The sequence below is a fragment of the Opisthorchis viverrini genome (assembly GCF_000715545.1).
Source record: "Opisthorchis viverrini unplaced genomic scaffold opera_v5_51, whole genome shotgun sequence".
NCBI classification, from domain to species: Eukaryota; Metazoa; Platyhelminthes; class Trematoda; order Opisthorchiida; family Opisthorchiidae; genus Opisthorchis; species Opisthorchis viverrini.
Genome location: NW_008751707.1, coordinates 1,339,199 through 1,360,008, shown reverse-complemented (window position 1 = coordinate 1,360,008; position 20,810 = coordinate 1,339,199). Strand labels below are relative to the sequence as shown.

At 44.6% G+C, this 20,810-nt stretch overlaps 1 protein-coding gene across 1 annotated transcript in view; it reads right to left on the bottom strand.

Moving 5' to 3' along the window:
- Positions 1-20,810, bottom strand: part of T265_03530 (hypothetical protein) — a gene marked incomplete at both ends in the record, with an annotated part of 41,418 nt that overhangs the window by 7,420 nt on the left and 13,188 nt on the right. Inside the window, 4 exons of the mRNA XM_009168042.1 lie at positions 4,544-4,617; positions 10,606-10,831; positions 12,367-12,512; positions 16,794-17,267. Of these exons, the coding sequence (XP_009166306.1) occupies positions 4,544-4,617; positions 10,606-10,831; positions 12,367-12,512; positions 16,794-17,267 (920 nt within the window). The remainder of the gene's footprint in view (positions 1-4,543; positions 4,618-10,605; positions 10,832-12,366; positions 12,513-16,793; positions 17,268-20,810) is intronic.

The following is a 20,810-nucleotide window of genomic DNA, read 5'->3' as shown; positions in this document are numbered from 1 at the left end:
TTCTTTGTGGCAGGCTGTCTTCACCCACAGGTGTCATACTGCCCAAGAACATCTCAAATGTTACCAGTTGGCTAGTGGTAGAATATGAAGCAGCGGATACGATGTGCCTGGTTACGGTACTCATCCAAGTAACATTTATCCTGAATATATTGCGTGATGGAATCTCCGAAGTGTTTCACAATTTAGAACAGTGTTCACTCACCACAATAATACCACAATGCAAAAATTCTTCCTCACAGTTGAGGATATCGAATCCATCCAGTAGATAGGACTTCTTTAAAATTAGATGGGATTCAATCAGTTTCAAGGTTGTTTCTCTAAGGTGGTACATCTCCGACTATTGTTCTATGTAGCGGCCTCACGCTGAAGGGATATGATGAAGAGAATGGTGGTCTATTGACAGTTTCTTCAATTCTCAACATACTGCACGGTGATGTATGTAAGCCACAAACCTTCAAGCTTGTTTTAAAGTGCTGCCTGCACCAAAACTACGGGACACTTGTCTTCTTCAACGGAACCTACAGAATTTCTCGCAGATTTGCACGAAATTTCTATGTTCAGAAAAGAAAACCTACAACGTTACAAATCCGAAACGGATTCGGTCGACACTTTTAGCCTATTCTCCGACCCTCATTGCGGAAGAACCGTGTTTCCATCATCATGACCGAACTAGAAGGGAGTGACTGCTACATCATAACATCGGATATCCTCTGGGTCGTCGAGCCTCCTGTCCTCATCACTTTACTTTCTTTCACTAGAGTATAATGCACAAAATCCTTGTGAAGCCGGTCTTTCGTTGAATATATCGACTCATCCCCAAAGGTGACCAGTAAAGTTTGCAACATTGAAATGTATGTCACCAAGATAAGTGGAAATATAATGCATAGGTGAATTCACTGATCGTCCTTTCGAAGTTGATTTTAAAGGGAGGGGGATGTCTGCATCTTCTCACCGACTAGAATGCACCTGTAGATTGCATTTGAGGTTTTTGGACGGTGTGCGTTCAATCATTGACCTTTTTCTCAGTGGGTGAATATAGATGGAAAGTGGGTATCCAAACGGCTTGCGAGCTAATCATATGGTAACGGAGCGTCAATTGCTCGACAGTCAAGGAAACAACAAACAATCCTGTTGTTTGAAATGTCACGCACGATTGCTAGAATCTACAGCTCGAGCAGAACCTATCTGAGCCCATTAGTAGGATATCCACACTGGAAAGCACGGGCCTACGAAGACCAGTGCTCAGCATCGAGAACAGACTTCTCACCGAAAATAGGTTATTCATTATTGACGAGCGTATGAAAGTGGGTCGTGCGTTATCACACAAATTTAACACAGATTTGGTCGTTTGATTTAATCCACCACTATATCGAAAGCCAGTTTGGAGGCTGCCACGTCACGCAGATTACACCATTATAGTACGGGATAAGAGTATAGCAGAGTGTGTCCATCACTTTTCTCGATCGATCTTTCAAACAAAGATTGACGGTTCGAGTAGACCTTTTTATTGAGCCAGAAACCAACGCCAACTTTTGCGTGCTTTCAGGATAAGCGAGCTCACACCATGGTTAAGTGTCCGAAACCAGTATCCGGTAGGCTGTGAGCGCGTGACAGATTTGAATCAACACATCAACACGTAGGCACGTGACTTTCGGATTGCGTGAGCACGTGATTGACATGACTGCAACCTAGCGTTAGGATCGAACTGCTGGGGAGATTTCCCTACACCGTGGAAACGGTCCGTTCATCGTTCGACCAGGTACAAACAAAAGCTGTATATTACGTGTGGAAAAGACAATGCTATTTTGGTTGTACGAAAAAATCCATCACTACTATCATAGTTGTTTTTATTCCACTTCATAAATGGCGCACTCGCGATAGAACTTAAATTTTCGGTAAACCCTTTGCGACACCTGAGTTCTACGACGCCCGCTGTGGAGTAGTTCTTTTGCAAACTCCGCAGTTAATCAATATTTACCCAAGCATCCTATATGTAACCTTATTGTACCCTGTCTTGTTTTCCGCCATGAGATACAACTTTCATCGATCGAGCGGTGTTTCTCAATCAGGAAACGTAAGCATCAGCAGGGAACGGAGTAAATCAGAAAAATGCTCAAGACAGGAACTATGCTCTTTGAAAGTAGACATGAAACTATGGCCTAGAAAAAGAATCATCTGATGCCATTAAGATCGGTCCACTGTAGTCATCTCTGGGCTCTTAGGGTCTGTACAGAATCACTGTAGGATATGGGTACTATGCTAGTGGAACAGAGAAAGTCAATGCCAATAAAAACGAATCGCTTCAGAGAGCAACATCACTTTTGTTAACTCTATAATGATGGAGCTCCGTTTCCCGCAAATGGGGTGAGGTCATTGACCAAAGACAAAAGCGCAGTGCTGTTCCCCCAAAAACCAGAACACCATTTAAAAGTGCTAATAACGATCGAAGTTTTTGGAAGATCGGTAATAAAACCTTTTTTGTAAAGGAAACTACTCACAAGGTTACTGAAAATGCTTCGACATCCCATGACCGGTTTCGCCCTTCTTGGGGATCATTAGTTCCTAGGCGTAGTTCCCGAGCTTCCGTCAACCTGATGTTCTACTTGAACCCAAATTGGACTGATTTTGACAAATACACTCATTTGCAAATCAGTTTGGTTTTCACGGGAGACTCAAGTGATTCACTTGATCTGTTCGACTGCATGGTGTTAGCCCAATCCGATTGCGCAGGGAGTACGGCATTACTGTTACACTCCTGATGCGGCTGCGCACAGTAGATGCCTTTTGAGCATCACCGAACTATTTGGTTTCAAATGTATTTCTACTGTATTGAGTAATTGCCGGCGGTACCTTTTTTGTAAAGGAAACTACTCACAAGGTTACTGAAAATGCTTCGACATCCCATGACCGGTTTCGCCCTTCTTGGGGATCATTAGTTCCTAGGCGTAGTTCCCGAGCTTCCGTCAACCTGATGTTCTACTTGAACCCAAATTGGACTGATTTTGACAAATACACTCATTTGCAAATCAGTTTGGTTTTCACGGGAGACTCAAGTGATTCACTTGATCTGTTCGACTGCATGGTGTTAGCCCAATCCGATTGCGCAGGGAGTACGGCATTACTGTTACACTCCTGATGCGGTTGCGCCAAGTGGATGCCTTTTGAGCATCACCGAACTATTTGGTTTCAAATGTATTTCTACTGTATTGAGTAATGTGCCGGCGGTCACGGTCAAACGTTGAACGATCAGATTGTGCGGATTTTAGAGCCGACCTTTTCCAACTCGTACTTCCTCTGGGTAAGGTAGAATAGCTGATTCCATGAATATGAACATGTTGGTGTTCTGAGGGAAAGACCTTACTGCCTTCACACTCCTAGCGCAGAGGATAGTACGACTTTGCTCTCCAGACCGCCTCGTAGCACGTTTACTTGTGATACGGGGTCCCACTGCCCTTGGTGCCACTGCTCCCCTTTGGTATTTTTGGCATGGTCTCGCTTTGTGGAATGAGGTTCCAGCCACTGTAGCAGTCGGTATTTTCGCAGCACTGAAGCCCAACTGCCCGGTCAAGGTGGCAGCTTAGGCTGGGATCCGCCAGATCAGCGGATGGTTGACTGCATGCTAATAATGTGGAATCCTGACCAGCTATTCTGAGTATAGATCTAAATCTGGGAACACCGATACACTGGCTTGGCGATGTAGAAAATTTCGTCCGAAAGATGTTATCACAGCACTACTTATTTTGGTAATCCAAACTGCAACCTGCAGGGAAAACGGATAGCTGAGGACTTCAGCCGCTTAGAAAAAAGACAGAGTTTCCAATTGTGAGGCTAGGATGTCACAAGAATATACCCAGATTTCCGTACCCTGGACGACAAAAGCTACTCCCAGGTTTGTCTCCCTGTACATCAACGAAGCATATGGACAGTAGACTGCTGACAGGTGCCACAATGCTCTAACACACTACTAGACACACATTTCTAGACTGAAACGGCCGCAAAAATGGTCGGTTCAGAGTCAATTAATGAGCCTCACTGAGCCCATAACAGTTTTACGAGTGGAGGCATTGCACGGTGTCATTTAGACGGTCATCTTTGATGGCGCTGATCACACATGCGCTTGAGCTTCGCAGTTTCACATCTCTCCCTTGGTCTTCCATAATTTCATGCGCATTACATGGGCTAACTTCTTCTATCAAATCTACCTATCTTCACCATTGATTCAAATAGGAACAATCAGGTGGCTAGAGGCTAGAAAATTCCACAGATTGTAGAACACTCACCACCATAGAAGGGCTCGCTTCTTATTCTGACAGCCTTCAGTGAATGAACCAGTGAGTCACACCAATGCGAGTCACAAGAATCACTCAAGCTATGTGTCAAAAGCATGAGATTGCCAGCTGAAAACGAGTAAAGATGGCTGTTCAATTCGAGCGCGGGTTCTTTTTCAATATGTGTACTTTAGCCTTTCACTACAAAGATTACAGTTTCGTATGATATACTGATTCGAACGTTTTTCAAACAAAAAGTGTACCTTAACACTCACCCTGTCTTCTGGTGTCCATTTACGTATATTCTTCCCATCGTACATGAATCGCGCTACGGTACCTGCGACGGGCACTACGAAACGGTTAAGAAAAATGAAGAAATGTTTTGGAACAGAATCGGGACATCGCACAAAGGTAAGCTCATCTAGCTCCAAGGAAAATCTCTACCCTCTTGATAGGAATGATCCTTAGTAACGATCAGTAATATCCAAGAAGGGGCCTCTTACCATTCGGAGTCATAAAGAAAAGATGAAAGGAGTACCTATGACTGCCTTCAATCACGAAATGCGAGCATTCTAATGGTCAAACTAAGACACTGGAGAATTATGGGAATATCTGAAAGATCTACCCTCTTCTAGGGACTTTCATTCACATTTATATGCTAACCAGCCTTAATTCCAGTGAGAAGGGTAGCTTGAGGCCGAGATATTGTTTACAGTCCAGCTGTTTTTAGGAGTAGTACAGCGCTTAGACTTTTGCTGGAAGTGCTGCGCTCACCAGGCAACTCGCTTAATGTAGTTCAGAATCAATATGTCATCCACGTCACTGATTTCCGCTCAAGCTCCTCTGTTTAGAAACGAATAACTGCATCTTTTGGCGTAAACGCCGACTATCACCATTCTCAAATGTCTAGTCCACATCTTCAGCCCACTTGCAACACCATGCTTCTCAGACTTATAGGAATCTCGCAGATAACTGAATTTTGATTTTTCCCTCTGTTTCGAAGATTAGGGGAGCAGCACGAGAAAACCGTCAGTATGATAAGCTAATACACTTGTGGGATATCCACGGTGTGAGCCAGCGCAGCTGATGATTGTTGCTTATCTTTTTACCTAGTTTAATTACTAACCGTAGTGGCTGCGCCCGGAAAGCATCCAATGTCCTCTTGCGGTTTATTCTTTTGCTATAAATGCGCAGGCTTTAGCTGACATATCAGGACATGTTGAGTCCATGCAGACCTTCCGGTAGGAACGGTAACTTTGAACAAAGATACGGCGTTTATAACTGCTAAATTTGAGTCGATTGATGGAGGGCACCAAGTAGCGTGCTGACGACAGCGAGGCCTAGAGATTAGGCTGGATAGGAACACTCGGTTTTCATTACACGAATGTTAAGTATTTTTGAGGCCATGAGGAGGACTGAATTGACACTCACAAGGACCCAAATGACTCATCTGAGCTTCCAACCCTCCCATAAACAGTACTATTTTGGCCGAAGTTGTTCGCCGAAGGAGGTCATGTATTTGAGCGGATGTCTCATCCACGGCAAGTGGTTGGTGACACTGCAATCAATCAGTGCATTACAAGTGATAGGTGAGTTACGATATCCCCAAGGTACCTTACGTGTTTCAAAAATTCAACACTGTGTGTGAATTGGTTCTTTCACTGACCAAAAAGCACGCAACTGCTCGCGAATGCAATTTCAGCGACATGCTGTGTAACACGCCGGTCATACTGTAACACGAGCTCCGTCCAGCACCTACTGTGTATCACCGTACCTCATGGATTGCTCGCCAGTGAGATTCGAATTTTCGGGTTGGCGAAAATGGTCAATGATCACCTCCCCCCTCAAAATCCCAGGTCCATACCTTCCCATAGCTTCTGTTTCAAAGATGGACTGTGCATCTACACAAATTCTACCTTAAACTCCTGTAATCCCTATTTTCGAATAATTTGGCTTAAAATCAGTCCTGCACAATGTTTTCATCGATATCCAATTGACAATTATGCGTCCTGTCTTTTCGTGTCAGTGATACCCCATACTTTTAAGATAAAAGGCGACCGGAGTTTGCCCCCCATATATTTTATTTAGACCACAAGGCCGAGCTATTTTCCACAACCCAGCTTTTCTTATCTAGCTTGCCTGCCTTCCAGTCAAAGTTCCGGACCGTGCGAACTGAAAGGTAACTTTCTCATGCTCGTGGCATTGTAAGCTGTAGATGGTGTTTTGGATACGGCTCCAAGTGTACCAAGTCGGAGGCAAGTTATAACAGCGCATCCGCAACGAATGTTTGCCGAATGGTCCTCAAACTCGGCTTTATGCCGCACAGGCCAAGTGGTCTATTTCTAATTCCTCCTTTGCCAAATCACCAACATCATTATCATCAGTAAGGCGTTCCTGTTAACAAGCGGTTTGTGGTGTTCTTGATTAACGTAACTACGAATGAATAGATAGACGCGTAAAAGCGAAATTCGCTAGCAAGTCAGGGAACCTGGGAATATAGATAAAGGCCTCATCAATGTCTGCGATACTTTGCCTCTTTCAAAAGCGTATAATATTATCGGAGGGAGCTGTTATCCGGTTTCCAACTCAATGGACAACATCCACCAGTCCTACAAGGTGGCGCGACAGTGACTTCCATAGCACGAGATCATGTTGTTTTCTGATAATCACGCAGATCTTTTTAGTTTGGTTGAAGCCACGCTTAGTTCTGCCAATTTAGTCGCAAAATATCGTATAACTGCGGTAAACAACTTGTACAGCCCGCACGCCTCACAGACAGTCTGCGTCAGTGCGTTTTTGCGTAAGTATTTAAAATTACTCAAATCTTGGAGAGTGAAGAGCTGGAGCCATGTTGTTTGTGTTGGGTGTGTTCTAAAAGATTGCTCGCCCAAACCCTACCGTGAATGAAGATTCATGGCCCGGAACTTGTATAATCAATCTGTCACGCAAAGAGTTTGATAGATTGTCGCAGAAATCTGTGTGGCCTTAGTGCATCCGATGAAGCAACATACGAGACTAAGGCGGATGAACGGACGAACCGACCAGTGGGTTGGCGGTTAAGCACGTTATCTCAGAGTCGTCAACTGTAGTGTGTCACCTCCATCAGATGCACGGAGGACTTAGATAACTTTGCATGTTTTATGCTTCAAACAGTCGGGAGCCATATTCGCTTGACACTTGGCTGGCGACTAACTACCGTTTAGTGTCAATTCATATTGCTTCACCGATGAACACGCCACAGATAATCACCATGGACAACTTGTGTGATCGTTATTTTCTAGCCTGCATCCGAGCAAAATGCTGGTGACCAGTGGACCGAACAAGTGGAGTGAGTAGCTGTGCTGTCCCCACGTGAACAATGGGGATCTCTAACAGAGAGTCAGGTTACTTGACATATCCGTACCATGATGATGTGCTCCACTCGAACCAAATTTATCCGCTTCATCTGTACATCTGATATTAATGAATCCTCTGTAACTCACACAATTCAACGTATCTGATTATGCTCCAAGTTTTGTTTACATCCCGTTGTTTGACGTCCTACTTACTGCTAGAGTAGCAAATAAAACTCACGAAACGTACCGCGCAAGAGCAACTATCGTTTACCAATGAAGGCATAGTTTTAAATCCCGAATCCACTCTAATGGAAGATTCTTGGAGGCCAAGACGCAATACAGTTGTGGCAAATGAAGGTGACTACGATCAGACTGGGGGCTGTGGGATTTTCGTGCGTTCTTAACCGATCCCAGTGGCGTTCCTACCACCACGCTACAGCTCCTCACAGTGTCTAGTTAGCTTATCTGTCTATGGGTGGGGTCTGCAAAAGTCATTCCCATTGTTAATGTCTTACTGCGATATGGCATCCAAAATTGCTTATTTCGTTTCTGGTCCGGAGTGTCGGCACGTTGCTCTTGGTCGTTCTCCCCAAATTACATGGGACTTTTCCACCAAGTCTCTATTCATTGCCGTTATTTTTACTCTTTATTGGTGGCGTTCATTCCTTATGGTTGTTTGGTAGTCAAGTACCAGTATTTTCTACTTGTTTATTACTTGTTGACGAAGACGATGACGATAGGTTCAAGACAACCTGCAAATAAAATCATGGGAAAAAATTCCGTGGCAGCAAGTAGGCCATCCAGATAACCGATCAGACCTTGTATCACAGTACTCTACTGGAAATACTACAGCCGACAGCATCGTCCAGTTAAATACTTGATACTTTCCGTAAATGAATGACTGGTGATCGGAATAGGAGCAAGAAATATCCTCTAAAATGAATCCGTTTGCGGCACACCTGAAGTATACGAAGAATTATGGCTAACTTTCCTAGTGTAGTTGTAGCAAGCTCCTACGCGTAGCTGGCTGTTTCTGCTTTTAGTTAACACACACAAGCTGATTCGGAATCTCTTCTTGCTAAGCGAAAGGTGATAGAACAGGCAGTGGGCGGCTTCGAGCGAAAGCTGAGTTATCCACTTCTGTTTTTCCCTCGTTAATTTCGAGGCTAACAGAAGGAGCTATTTACTAATTATCTGATCTGCCAGTCAATAGCCTAAGTTCATTGTGTCGCACTCTTTTCATAAGAAACAGAACAAAAAGGTCAATATTTAGGTATGTTTCTTTTCACTCTGATAACCATTTTAGGAAGCCAACTCCATATAACTACAGCAATGACGATACCTGTTTTCAGAAATGGAGAACCTCCCATTCAGATGCGCTGTGTCATTTACTGGTCGACCGTAACAAGATACAACCGTTGTTTCTGCCAAATTACCCGGTCAGGGTACCGGCTTTTATGCACGAGGATAAACAGTCTAGAAATGATCAGTGTTGGAGGTGTAGGAAGACCACACAACATGTTGGAGTTATAAGTTAGATATCAAGATGAAGTAATGCACCGTTACTCAGTATTTATCGAGCTCTATACAATTGACATGTGAGAATGCGTTTCTGACACACATATTCTCGTTTTTGGCTCTTATTCGAGTCCAAGAACAATATCCGCCTTCACCGGAAATGAGAAACCCCGGCACATGCTACTGATGCACTGTCATAGTTCTATTGAGTTTTGAGTACACGCTCCATCCAAAAAAACACCAAATTTTCGTTAAACAGATGCAGAAGATGCAGCGGAAACCTCTTATTCTTCGTCTCTCCAAAGAGGATACACATTCCGTTACAGAGATGATTACGTATCTCTATGGATGGTTCCTTGTGGTCGGAATATTTTGCCTCTGAAAGGAAAGAGAATGTATCTATTCACTGAACTACAGTGGCTTGAATCTGTAATAGGGTGAAGTTTTTGAGGGTATTAAGCCATGTGCAAAAAAATGTACGGAAAGAGGACCAACAGTAGACAACAAACTTCAAATTTTTTAGAATTTGCATGTTCTTCTGGCTATCCCGAGAGCTTAGTGTCGCCTGTATCGATTAAATTGTACCATCGCCTTTGTTAGACGGTGTGATATATCCTGGTTGTCTAGGCCGAAGAGGATGGGCTGAAGAGGTTTCACCTGGAGCCCAACGGTATTACCCACAAGTCAGCAAGATTACACGTGTTCACGGTTCACTGGAAGCCGGTGACTGTAACTCGATTCATGAACTCGTTAAACCAGCCGCTCAAATTATCCAGTTTGGCTTTTGGTCAGACATCCGCATGCCAACAGCTACTTTTCCGATCTCCCTGATGCGCTCCCAGCCAACAGTCCTTCGTTGGCGATTTGAAATTAGAAGTGAACAGTTGACTCCGTTGAAAAGTAATCAGGATTTTTCATGAAGGAAACTACTCACAAGGTTGCTGAAAACTCTTCGACATCCCACGACCGGTTTCGCCCTCCTTGGGGCTCATCAAGTAGGCGCAGTTCTCGATTTTCCGTCGACCTTATGTTCTACTTGAACCCAAAATGTTTTGCAAATGAGTGTATTTCTCGATAATCAGGTTTTTTTTACCCAGCTATGGTGCCACGCACCTCCACCAAAGGAAAGTACTTAGTAGCAAACGCGATATAATCAGCAAGTCTCGTTGGCGTATTTCAAGGGGGGCTGCCAACCGTCTTATAAGATTCGTCCAACAAACATCCACTTTCGAAATTAATGGAATGGTTGAAGGGGTACCTAATGTTATGAATGTTATGTACAAAGGTTAACCTTTGAATAACGCTATACACAAATGCAATAAAACAGAGGGTCTTCACAGTCACATCAATTTCCCGATCCGCGGCGTTGAGCATTAACCATCGCACATCACATTTGCTTCCAAAGCAAGCAGGGGCGCAAAGCAACCACAATATACGGTATAAACTGAGAAAAACGACTCTAAAGAGCTTCTGTGACGACTCACGAATGAAGGCAGAAATGGTGGCACATGTACAAAGGACCACCCTCAAAGCCCATTGTTTAGAGTCAAGGTAGTGGTGAGAAACATTGGTGACGATCGCAAAGTAGACCAGGCCACAACAGTACAACAGAGCGGCTCCTGTGAGATGAACAGCCCAAACAGCAGTTTCCTGAAATTGAGGAAGTAAACAGGAAAACGGATTAGATTGTCTATTCAAAGCAAGTGCTGACTTATTTGTCCTATTTTCGTTCTTACTTTGAATTCTTTACTTAGAAGTGGACATTCAAACGTGTGCTCAAAAGTTTTTGTTGGATTTTCGGAGAAATGAAGGTACAGGCAGGAGGGAAAAGTCGTGGGGCATAAAACCAGTGGTCATATGAGTGATCCTCGCTTCATGTCAGTCAAGGTTTTGAATGAGTTCATCTAGATGGTAAGTGAAAGAGTTGAAATATCAGACCGAGCATGGTGTCCCAAGGTAGAAGTGGATAGAGTGATTGCTCCATATACATTACTCCTGTGCACTGTCTGGATATTTTTGGATGATGAATTTGGAAACGTATTTGGTGTTGGTAAGTACGCTGCTGCTAGAGTTAGTAGAGGAAGACAACGTCTTCGGAAGCTGCCAGTCTCGCTCAGCAACAAAGCCAAGAGTTTTCGGTGGCTCTAGATCGATGTAGCAACGGAGAGCCCGCGTCAGTTAAGGTGCTTCCTTTGAGTTAGGTTGAGAGTATTCCGTCCAGCTCTATTACGTTACTCATAGAACTTTCCTAGTACTTATTGCTAGGTTCACCTCTCCTAACCTGTCTCATCGAAAAACTGGTTGCTTTTTTAATGACCATTAACACTATTTTTCAATGACGAACACCGAGGAAACATCAAGTCTCTCGTTTTTAAACAAGACTTCGGCTTTGACATACAATGATTCCTGGTTTAAGATAAGTTCTCATGTGAAGTAAGGTCTTCGGTATTGATCGTAATTAGTTTACCCCTTGAGCGAGGGAACTTCGCAAAAATACACAGAACAGAACAGAATGGAATACACTGAATCAATACACAGCTTGTGGGACTTGAGCATCCGGTGAATTACCTTCCATTCTCCAGCCCAACCTACCTAACCTGAGTACGCATTATCCAAACAGCCCGACAGTATTCTTTCAACAGGGATATTGCGCGTGACCTAGTTTTAGTGAGTTCAATCGATCCTGTTTCGTTAGGCAGTAAGTTGTTCGGAGGAGACTAGGTCGAACAAAGAATAATTTCGTGTCACGTGGAAGCTATTTCCGAGGAGGACAGTTGCAGTGTCAAACTTGCTCAGTTTTGATGAGAAGTATTAGCTGTGTTACCGAAGCTGAAAGCTAGTTGACATTTACGGTCGTGGTTCGTTTACAAGGTACATGCTGACGATGACAACAACAGGGGATACGTAGTGTTGCAATGGCTTTCAATCGGTAACCAGACTACCAGCAACAGTCTTGTAAGTCCAACACTTCTAGTTCTCACATTATGCCTTTGAGCATGAGGAAATTGAGTGGGAGTATAGTAAAAAAAGTACGAGTGGAATCTACACAAAAACGGTCTTTGAGACTCAGAAATGATATTAGCTCTTCAATGACGTTCAAGCAGACCAAACCACTTTTAGGGAGGGTTATTCTACAGAAAATGTCGTTTTGTGTCCTCTGCGAAACGGTTTCCTAAGCAAACATAGCATGGGAAAATCAGCGCGCTAGCATTTTCGTCCATCACCTTCCTGGAGGTCCAACTTACCTGGAAATTCGCAACTAGTGAAATCCCCAACGATGATAGTAGGCCAAAACCCAGAGCAGTACGACAACGACAACGCATTAGTGGTCGCAGGCCGACAAGTAGTCGAGCATTCGCTTGTTTGTACCAGAGGTATGCGCTCACTGCACCTAAAATGGGTTTGAAATCGAGAGTACGTATTTAAGTTCAAATCACTCTGGTTTAAACAGTTCTCATCCCGTCTGACTTAATTATTCTGGTGAGTCCACACCAAAAAGAAGAGAACACTGGACGAAAGTTTCATTGAAAATCATCAACAGTGCCCTTGGCTGCACCGGAGTTCAAATACCGGATACCTGATATGCGACGCAAACGCGTTACCACTACACCAGTGGCGCACGTTGGACACACCTGGACATCACGAAAATGTTCAAGCTTGAGCCTCACTGCATGGTTGGCTACCGTGTAACTAAAGGGTTATTTAGTACAACCCAAACAAACCTGAATTGTATGACGGAATTAAAAATGACAGAGCAGTGACTGGTCGTGTTGGACCGGGAGCACAGGAACCAGAGTGAACAAATATGAGTCCAACTGAGCGTTAGCCAGTTGCCAGATATAGGAATGGTGTCTAGAATTAAGCTAGAACAAACAAAGGGACCCATTTTAAACAGCTGAGTAAAACCTAACAGTTAGAAAACGTTAAGTTGTGTGTATACGAGCAGGAACCCCAATCTGGCTGCATATTCGGTATAAATTCACTGCTGAAAAGTTTACGCATGGCCAAAGTGAAGGGGCGGGCGTTTTGTAATGTTCGATAACAGAGGCCCTAAACGGGTAGAATGGCAGTTAGTCACCCGCCTGAAGTAAATCATCTACAGGTCACTGGCTACAAATAGGGGTGGAGGGTGCGGTAGCTGCCACGTTCACAGAGCAAGCGCCCTATCGCATTTCCTGTTTTGATACTGACAGACAATTTCATTGGCGAGCGCTGTTGGAATCCTAGTCAGACGGACTGTATGTGGACGCGCGGACACACGACACACATGACTGTCATCCTGAATGAGGTCAAAAGGTCACATTCGGCGGGAGACTGATTGCCAGGTCGGCTGTTTATTGTGATTAGTGAAACAGCTAATCGCAATTCCGCTTGACAGTTGATCTGCTAACTCAGCTTAGCAATCAGCTTGCCTGGAAACATCACAAACGAGAGATTCAGCAGGGTCCATGTGTTGGCGAGCGCTGTTGGAATCCTAGTCAGACGGACTGTATGTGGACGCGCGGACACACGACACACATGACTGTCATCCTGAATGAGGTCAAAAGGTCACATTCGGCGGGAGACTGATTGCCAGGTCGGCTGTTTATTGTGATTAGTGAAACAGCTAATCGCAATTCCGCTTGACAGTTGATCTGCTAACTCAGCTTAGCAATCAGCTTGCCTGGAAACATCACAAACGAGAGATTCAGCAGGGTTCCATGTGAGTCCCTCGAAAGACCAAATTAGTTTGCAAGTGAGTGTATATTGGCCAGCTTGCAAATAGTTCGTCCATGAAATAATCATTATAAGCGTGCGCGCCGGAGCTACCATTATTTTGACGCAATACCATCGGTTCGCCCAATATGGAGTTAGAGTTCCTACTCGTCGAAAGAAGCACTTTTACAACGGTCTGTTCAGATTTTATAAAGATATTCCCATTGCAATTCATTGTAGATACGGCCAACTGTTGCCCGCCTCTAGAAGGAAATGTTGCTGTAACGAAGAGAAAGATCTGGATTATTTGTTGTGACGTAAGAGTACGTTCAAGATCCCTCGACCGATAGGTCAGTCGTTCAAAAAACAGGAGGCCAAAATTTAGAGCCCAGTCCGACGGCGTTTATCTTTCCATTTCGCTATGCATGTTTGCTTATTCATTCAAGAGTGTACAAGTCCTTTTACATATCACTTCGCATCAATAAACCTTGAGCGGGTGATGATGACTGGCCGAATGCCAGGCAACGAGTTTACAGATGGAACCGCCAGTTACTAACTGTGAAATTCACTAGGGGGGATTAGCGAATCAGTTTGGAACTCAAGTTGCAACGTGCAAAGTCGCGCAGTCAAGAAGTTCGGTCATCCATCCGACGACCTGGAGATCGCGCTTTTCTCTTCCGTTTGAGCATGTTGTGTTAAAATCCCTCATCACCAAAGAACTTATCGACTTCGGTCTAAAGTCACCATAGTGAAATGCTATTCGGATGAAAGAGTGCCCCACTATTGTCGTCTGTGTTTTGATAGAATTTGCGGGATGTGGGTGAAAATAGCCAAGGATCGATACAATAGGTACAGCAACTTGAATGAATGGGTTTTGGACGACAGGAACTTGGACTGAGCCGACTATATACACGGAGATTCTATCGAGCCGGTGAAAACTCGAATCAGGCGATAACAAAAGCCATCATCCAAAAAAGTATGAGAAAATCCTTTCACTGCATTTGCGCGGCGCTAACACCGACTGTGAATGCGCGAAACTTGATCCGTTTGGAGCTCACACTCTCAAATTACGCAAGCCTAACTTAGCGCTCAGACAGCCTCCCTATTAACAATTTAATGCAATGTTTGAAAACCCACAGCCATTCCGGACAGGTTCAACAACCTGTTAGTTGAAGGACTCTTTCGAACTATGTCGGATTTTTGACACATTTTCATCGATATTAAGCCCATTAGTCTTGGCGTACCCGTTAGACTGATGGATTTTTGTGACACTGATGCGGATATCAACCTGCCTTTCTGGAGGATGTTGTCTTGCGAGCAGAGAATATTCGTTTTGATTTTGAAGGTGCTTATCGTGAAACCGATGGAGTTGTGTGCACAGTCATTTAGACCTAATGCGCGCTAAGGTATTCTTGGGCTACGATGTAGAAGCAATTTGTCGAGCACACCGAGAACTCCATATAATGCGAACTTTATTTTGAGGAGTGCGTAATTCTTAACATCAGTAACATCGACAGCATAGCATCAATGCTCAGCACTTATGCTTGGACGCCCTATTGCGAAAAAAGATAAAAGTGGATGGAAAGGGCCCACCATATTCATTCCGAGGTGCCTTACCCTCAGACACTCACTCAGGCAATCTGGATGGAAACTGCCAGCGGGAATGCCAGTGACATGAATTGGCAACTGTATCTTGTAGCGTCTCCATCCAGGCATAGTAGGGACTACTTGGTCCCCATCTTAGAAGACCAGATGCACCGTCACATCTTTCATACCCCAATGCCATGTCAAAGGTTTGCCACATCTGTGCCTCCGCCATTCTGAATTTGGCTCGGAAAACAACACTCATTTCGGCAAGCGATGATTTGGCATATATAATACGTGGTATAACCAACGTAGCTTTTGGTGTTACACACATTCTTCGATGGAAGTCCTTGTCACACGACCGGACATTCGCTTTCTAACTGCCTCGTCACGGATTCGCTGACACCAACTCACAAGAGCTATGACTCCGAGACAATGGCTGTAGAAGGCCGGGAGAAGTCTCATTTCTGCTGTCCGAACAGGCCACATGTCGCAGTCATACGAAACAGCTCGCACTGAAGCCTGATGCACACGTCCCTTGAGGTTGAGATACATGCCGCTTTGACGCCATAGATGTTTCAAAGGTCACCCATGCCCTGGAGATTCGTACATTTACCTCATCTGTCACACTGCAATCGGAACTAATGAAAATTCTAAGATACTTAAAACGCTCCACAAACTCGAATTCCTCGCGGGATTTTAAGGGAAGTGCTCAATAACTGAATGTCCGCAAGCATGACCTTACATGCCAGTTCATCCAAAAACATCTGCGTCTTTTTCTCCTCCTGCTCTAAGACGACAACGATTTCGTCTGTACTTTCCAGATTGACAAGATACTCGTCAGCAGCAGTCTGGATACTAGGGTTTTGAACATATTCCATCTTTCGTCTCCTTATCTTGTTCATCATAAAAGCAGTCAGGAATGGAGAGACTGGACGCCTCTGACGGACACCGCTTTGTTTATGGAAGCTTTCGGAATGCTCTTTGTGTACAATTACGCATGCGGAAGTCCGAGAAGACAAATAACTTATTATGTTCACAAACGTCCTGGGCATTCCTCGCTGGGTGAGCGTGTCAGTGAGACGAGACCGGTCATCCCAGTCGGATGCGCCTTGATAATCCAGGAATTCTGAAATTGTGGGCCATCTATACATGTGGTGTTATTCTAGCACCCCATTAAGTGTGAAGATTTGATCCATGCAGGCCCAACCGGGCCGGAATCAAGTCATAAGGCGACGATGGAGGACTAACACCAAGGGTGTCTTTGCGACTGTGATTGCGGTACTAATCGTGAATCTCCTTTTGGAAACGAGCACCATCACCAGTTCTCCCCAGTTTTCTGGGACAGTCTCCGTTTTCCGGACGCACGCAAATTGATCAGACAAGCACTTACTGAGGACTCCATCCTTGTCATTGAACAATGTGGGTAGGCCATCCGAACCAAGAACCTGGGAGAGATTGAGGGAACATATGCAGCCATCAACTTTCGCGGCCGCGGGAAATTCCAGGTTCATCGTCCAGGATTGTACTTCAACTGTAGGCTCCGGATGAATGACAGCTGATGGCCAGGTGCATTGTTGCTCAAAGTTCTCGGCTGAGCGGTCTGGGCGTCCTCTATTGACAATGGTCACGCTACTCCGATCCTTGATGGTTTCGCTCCCAGGCCGTTTCCAGCGGGTACTTATACGTGTCAAGTGAAATAACCTCAGGGCATTCCGGGCTTTGTGGACCTCTTCCATTTTCTCGGTCTTGCGTGGGTTGGCGCGCATGCGCACTTTTGATTGACATCTGATAAACATTCGGACCAGCTTATGTTCGGGACCGGCGGGAACAGCTCTCCGAGATCCAGGCAGTGCCGCTGTTCTGCCTGATATCTAGTGCTTGATTGGGCATAGTAACATCCTCCCTGGGGCACATCTCCGAGTATTGTGCAAGGTCACTTGTGGCGGTTGCTTTCCAGCACTACCGACGGTGGTGTAGGTGAAAGAGAGTCCAGAAGACGATTATAGTAGATTCGTATAACTTTGGTATCTGTCGGTCTTTCAGTTGCTAGGCTATTTATCTGCACCTTACGCGGCCTTCGGAAATGAAGGAAGAAGCTACTCCGGAGGAGCTCGTGGTAGAATTAAAAAAAAAAACGCGTTCGAAACGAGGGGCAGTCAGTTATCGATCCATGCCAACTGATGGCAATGTGACCAATCTGAGTTCGTAGCCGGAATGTTGTTGAAGGATACCATGTGGACAGACGATTTCGGCTATTCAGTAGGTTAGTACTGCATAGAAGCAGTCTGTCAGCAAACAAGTGAACCAGTCGTTTATCGTTGTCCGTACTTACCGAGCCCACTCTCTCTCGACCGTCTGTCTGCTTAATAGTGCCACCACAGCGATATCTGAACTTTAAGTCTGCCGTAAGAGGGTGCTCAATGTGTTCGAGCTACAGTTCGGGCGCAAAACAGACTCGACAAACAGACATTGCTCAGTTTCTTGCTTCTAAGACTCCTTCACAGAAGTTGCCGGATAAATCGCACACAAGCGACTGTCAACAAATAGCCAGTCAAGTAAGGGTCCTTCCGGTCGGTGACTTAGGACGATACCAACCAATATGCATCCTGCCGCAGCGGTATGTGGAACACCAGAAGTGAGTAGAGAATGATGGGGCAATTGGCTCAACTACTGTGCCCCAATCTTGATCACTTGTTTCCGATACACAGCACACGTCAATATCAAGCAATTCCAGTGTGCGAGCAAGAGCAACTTGTTATCTAGCTTGCTTCAGTGTTCGGACATTGAAAGAAGCCAGATATACCGGGCTTCGGCGCTTGAAGATTGTACTTGGGCTGGGCTACTGTCATGGCACCCATAGCTAGTCAGGAGTACGGTTAAGGATCAAAGTCTCCAACTCAAAAGCCTGACCATAAGGCACCGGTTCTAGACGGAAAATATGAGTACATTAACGTTTTTCAAGAATAAGTTGAGGTTCATGTTCTTAACATCAACCTGCTGACCTAGAGGATCGTGTTGGTAAGACCATTAACCAGTGACTGTTTGGAATCAGAAACTTTGCTGATGTCGTAAGAACATTCCGGAGTGAAGCTCAACACAGACCCTCACATCACTGAAACGCCCAGTCTCTTCGTGACGGTGCGCATTTTATGCATTGTTTTGGATGCGTTAAACAAAATAACCCGAAATTTATCCGAATCTTACAAGAGATTTAATCAGGAGTTTAGCCACCTTAGGTGCACTACCAAGTAGACGTCCAAGAAACTCGTAATGTGTACCGTAAAACAATGTGGGTTGATCAGTATGCCTCATATAAACATGACTTAGTCCAGCACTGCACATAGTATGATAAACTAAAGAAAAAGAATATTTGAAATTTCTGGCTTTAGAGAATGACCAACCGGGAACAATTCGTCGGTATGTACAGTCTACAAACACATCGAGCGGAATTACTTGTCATTATCCAAAAGGCGGAAGTCTTTTTATATTTTCCAATAAAAGAGACCAGGTTTTTGCAGAGTCCGACAGAAACCAACAGCTTCTCTTGATCGTTTTTGTCTCATTGGACAGCTAAAGGAAACTCCGCCCGCTTCAGAAGGCCTTATTAGACAATCGGTAGGTTTTTAACTGGGCAACGTTTCACTTTTGACACATTTGGTCTAGGAAGCTGATCGCCAATTTGGTCAGGTTTTAGGGCAGACGGAGAACCAATCAGCAAGACCCCTTCCGATTAGCACACAGCACACAGTCCCGTTTCCGGAATCGGAGAGCACAAGAAAGCCAAACTGGTCATCCAGAAGCGCAGATGCATATCGAGCGTTGCTAAAAAACTCAACAATGGCGAAACATGCACTGGACACGGGGCACAAAATAGACTTAGAAAATGTTGAAGTTTTCAGGCGGGACTACAGTTCACGCCACAGAGATTGATGGACGAGACGGTAGAAATCGCCAGGCATCTCATTGTCACTGAACTAGAAGGCGTAGAACAAGCAAGCGTGTGGAAACGGTTTTACGTCAGTCGAGCTGACACGTGGTGGTGTGCCGTTATCAGAAAGAGGAGTCGTGAGCACCCACCCCCACCACAGCCCTCAATCAGATTGTCGTAGCACTTACAAGTGGCACCCAAGTTGTATTATCAACTGAAGCACCTTGAACCGGATGGCTAGGAAAGCAAACCCGATAAAAATGACCTGAAATTATTCCAACCTATCAGCTGTAAGATTTAGACGACCACACTAACCGACAAGACTCGTTAATTGACATTTAGCAGTGATCCAGTGTTTTAATCGGAAGATGTCTTGCTGATTGGTTCGCCGTCTTCCCTAAAAACCTGGCCAAATTGGTGACTAACCCATTAGGCCTAATTAAGTTTTCGTGTCAAAAACGAAACGGTGCCAAGTTAAAAAACCACCAATCGTCTACCAAGCCCCTTTGAAACGAGGAATTATCAAGCGGTTACGAGTTATTTCCAATTGATTTAAAACTTCATCCGCTTTAGCCCTTACATTTCGTGCATCCCAGTCACGACCCATCTGCTGTCCGTGTTGTCTATCGGTTCGTTTGCAGTTATGGTGACAGTGATGCATAGAGGAGACAGACGTTCTCTCAAAGCATATCAGATCTCAAGTGAAGCGCGCACTGAAGCTGCAATCACTACATGGGCATTAGGTCACCCAAAACAGAGCGTTATTTCAACACTTAACCGTAGCCATCCACGAATCATGAGTGCTAATCTTCAGTAGGGTAGAGAACCAGTTTGTCGTACGCAAAACGCCTCCCAGTAGAGCACTAGTTTCGAATCGCCCATCCCGGTATTGGAGAGTTTTTAATTACATTGTGCATTGACGATAAAAAGCTGTAGACCTATGAACGTGGTTTACAAGGATAACCGAAGAAAGTGAACGGGATCTCAGCATCCGTTCTACGGTCAAGGCCCTCTGACCAAGTGAACTGTGTGAAGTCAGAGCTCGAAGATCTCGAAACTATCAGGCGAGTTCTGCTATTGTCAGATGCACAAGTTGTGCGACATCTCAGTGTGCGAAATTATTGATAGAGAACTCCAACAGGTCGAAGATCATGAAATTAGATCCCGGGTGAAAAAAATACTGAACGACCCTCTAACCGTGACAAATGCGATAGATGTCAATAAACATGAACCTGCATTTCTCTTCTCTTGACTGCTCTGAGCCATTTTGTGGAACAGCTTCAGGACATTGACGAATGTGCATTCAAGCGTAGTCTATGAGATCCCATACATTGAAAGCACCGGTTCTTTACGCAATACAAACGGCGCATTCATAATACAGAGTTTCTGAGTGAGTTTTAGCCCATGATTTGTCTCACATGACCTTCCAAGCGAACATTCTCCCTATATATATATATATATATATATATATATGGATAT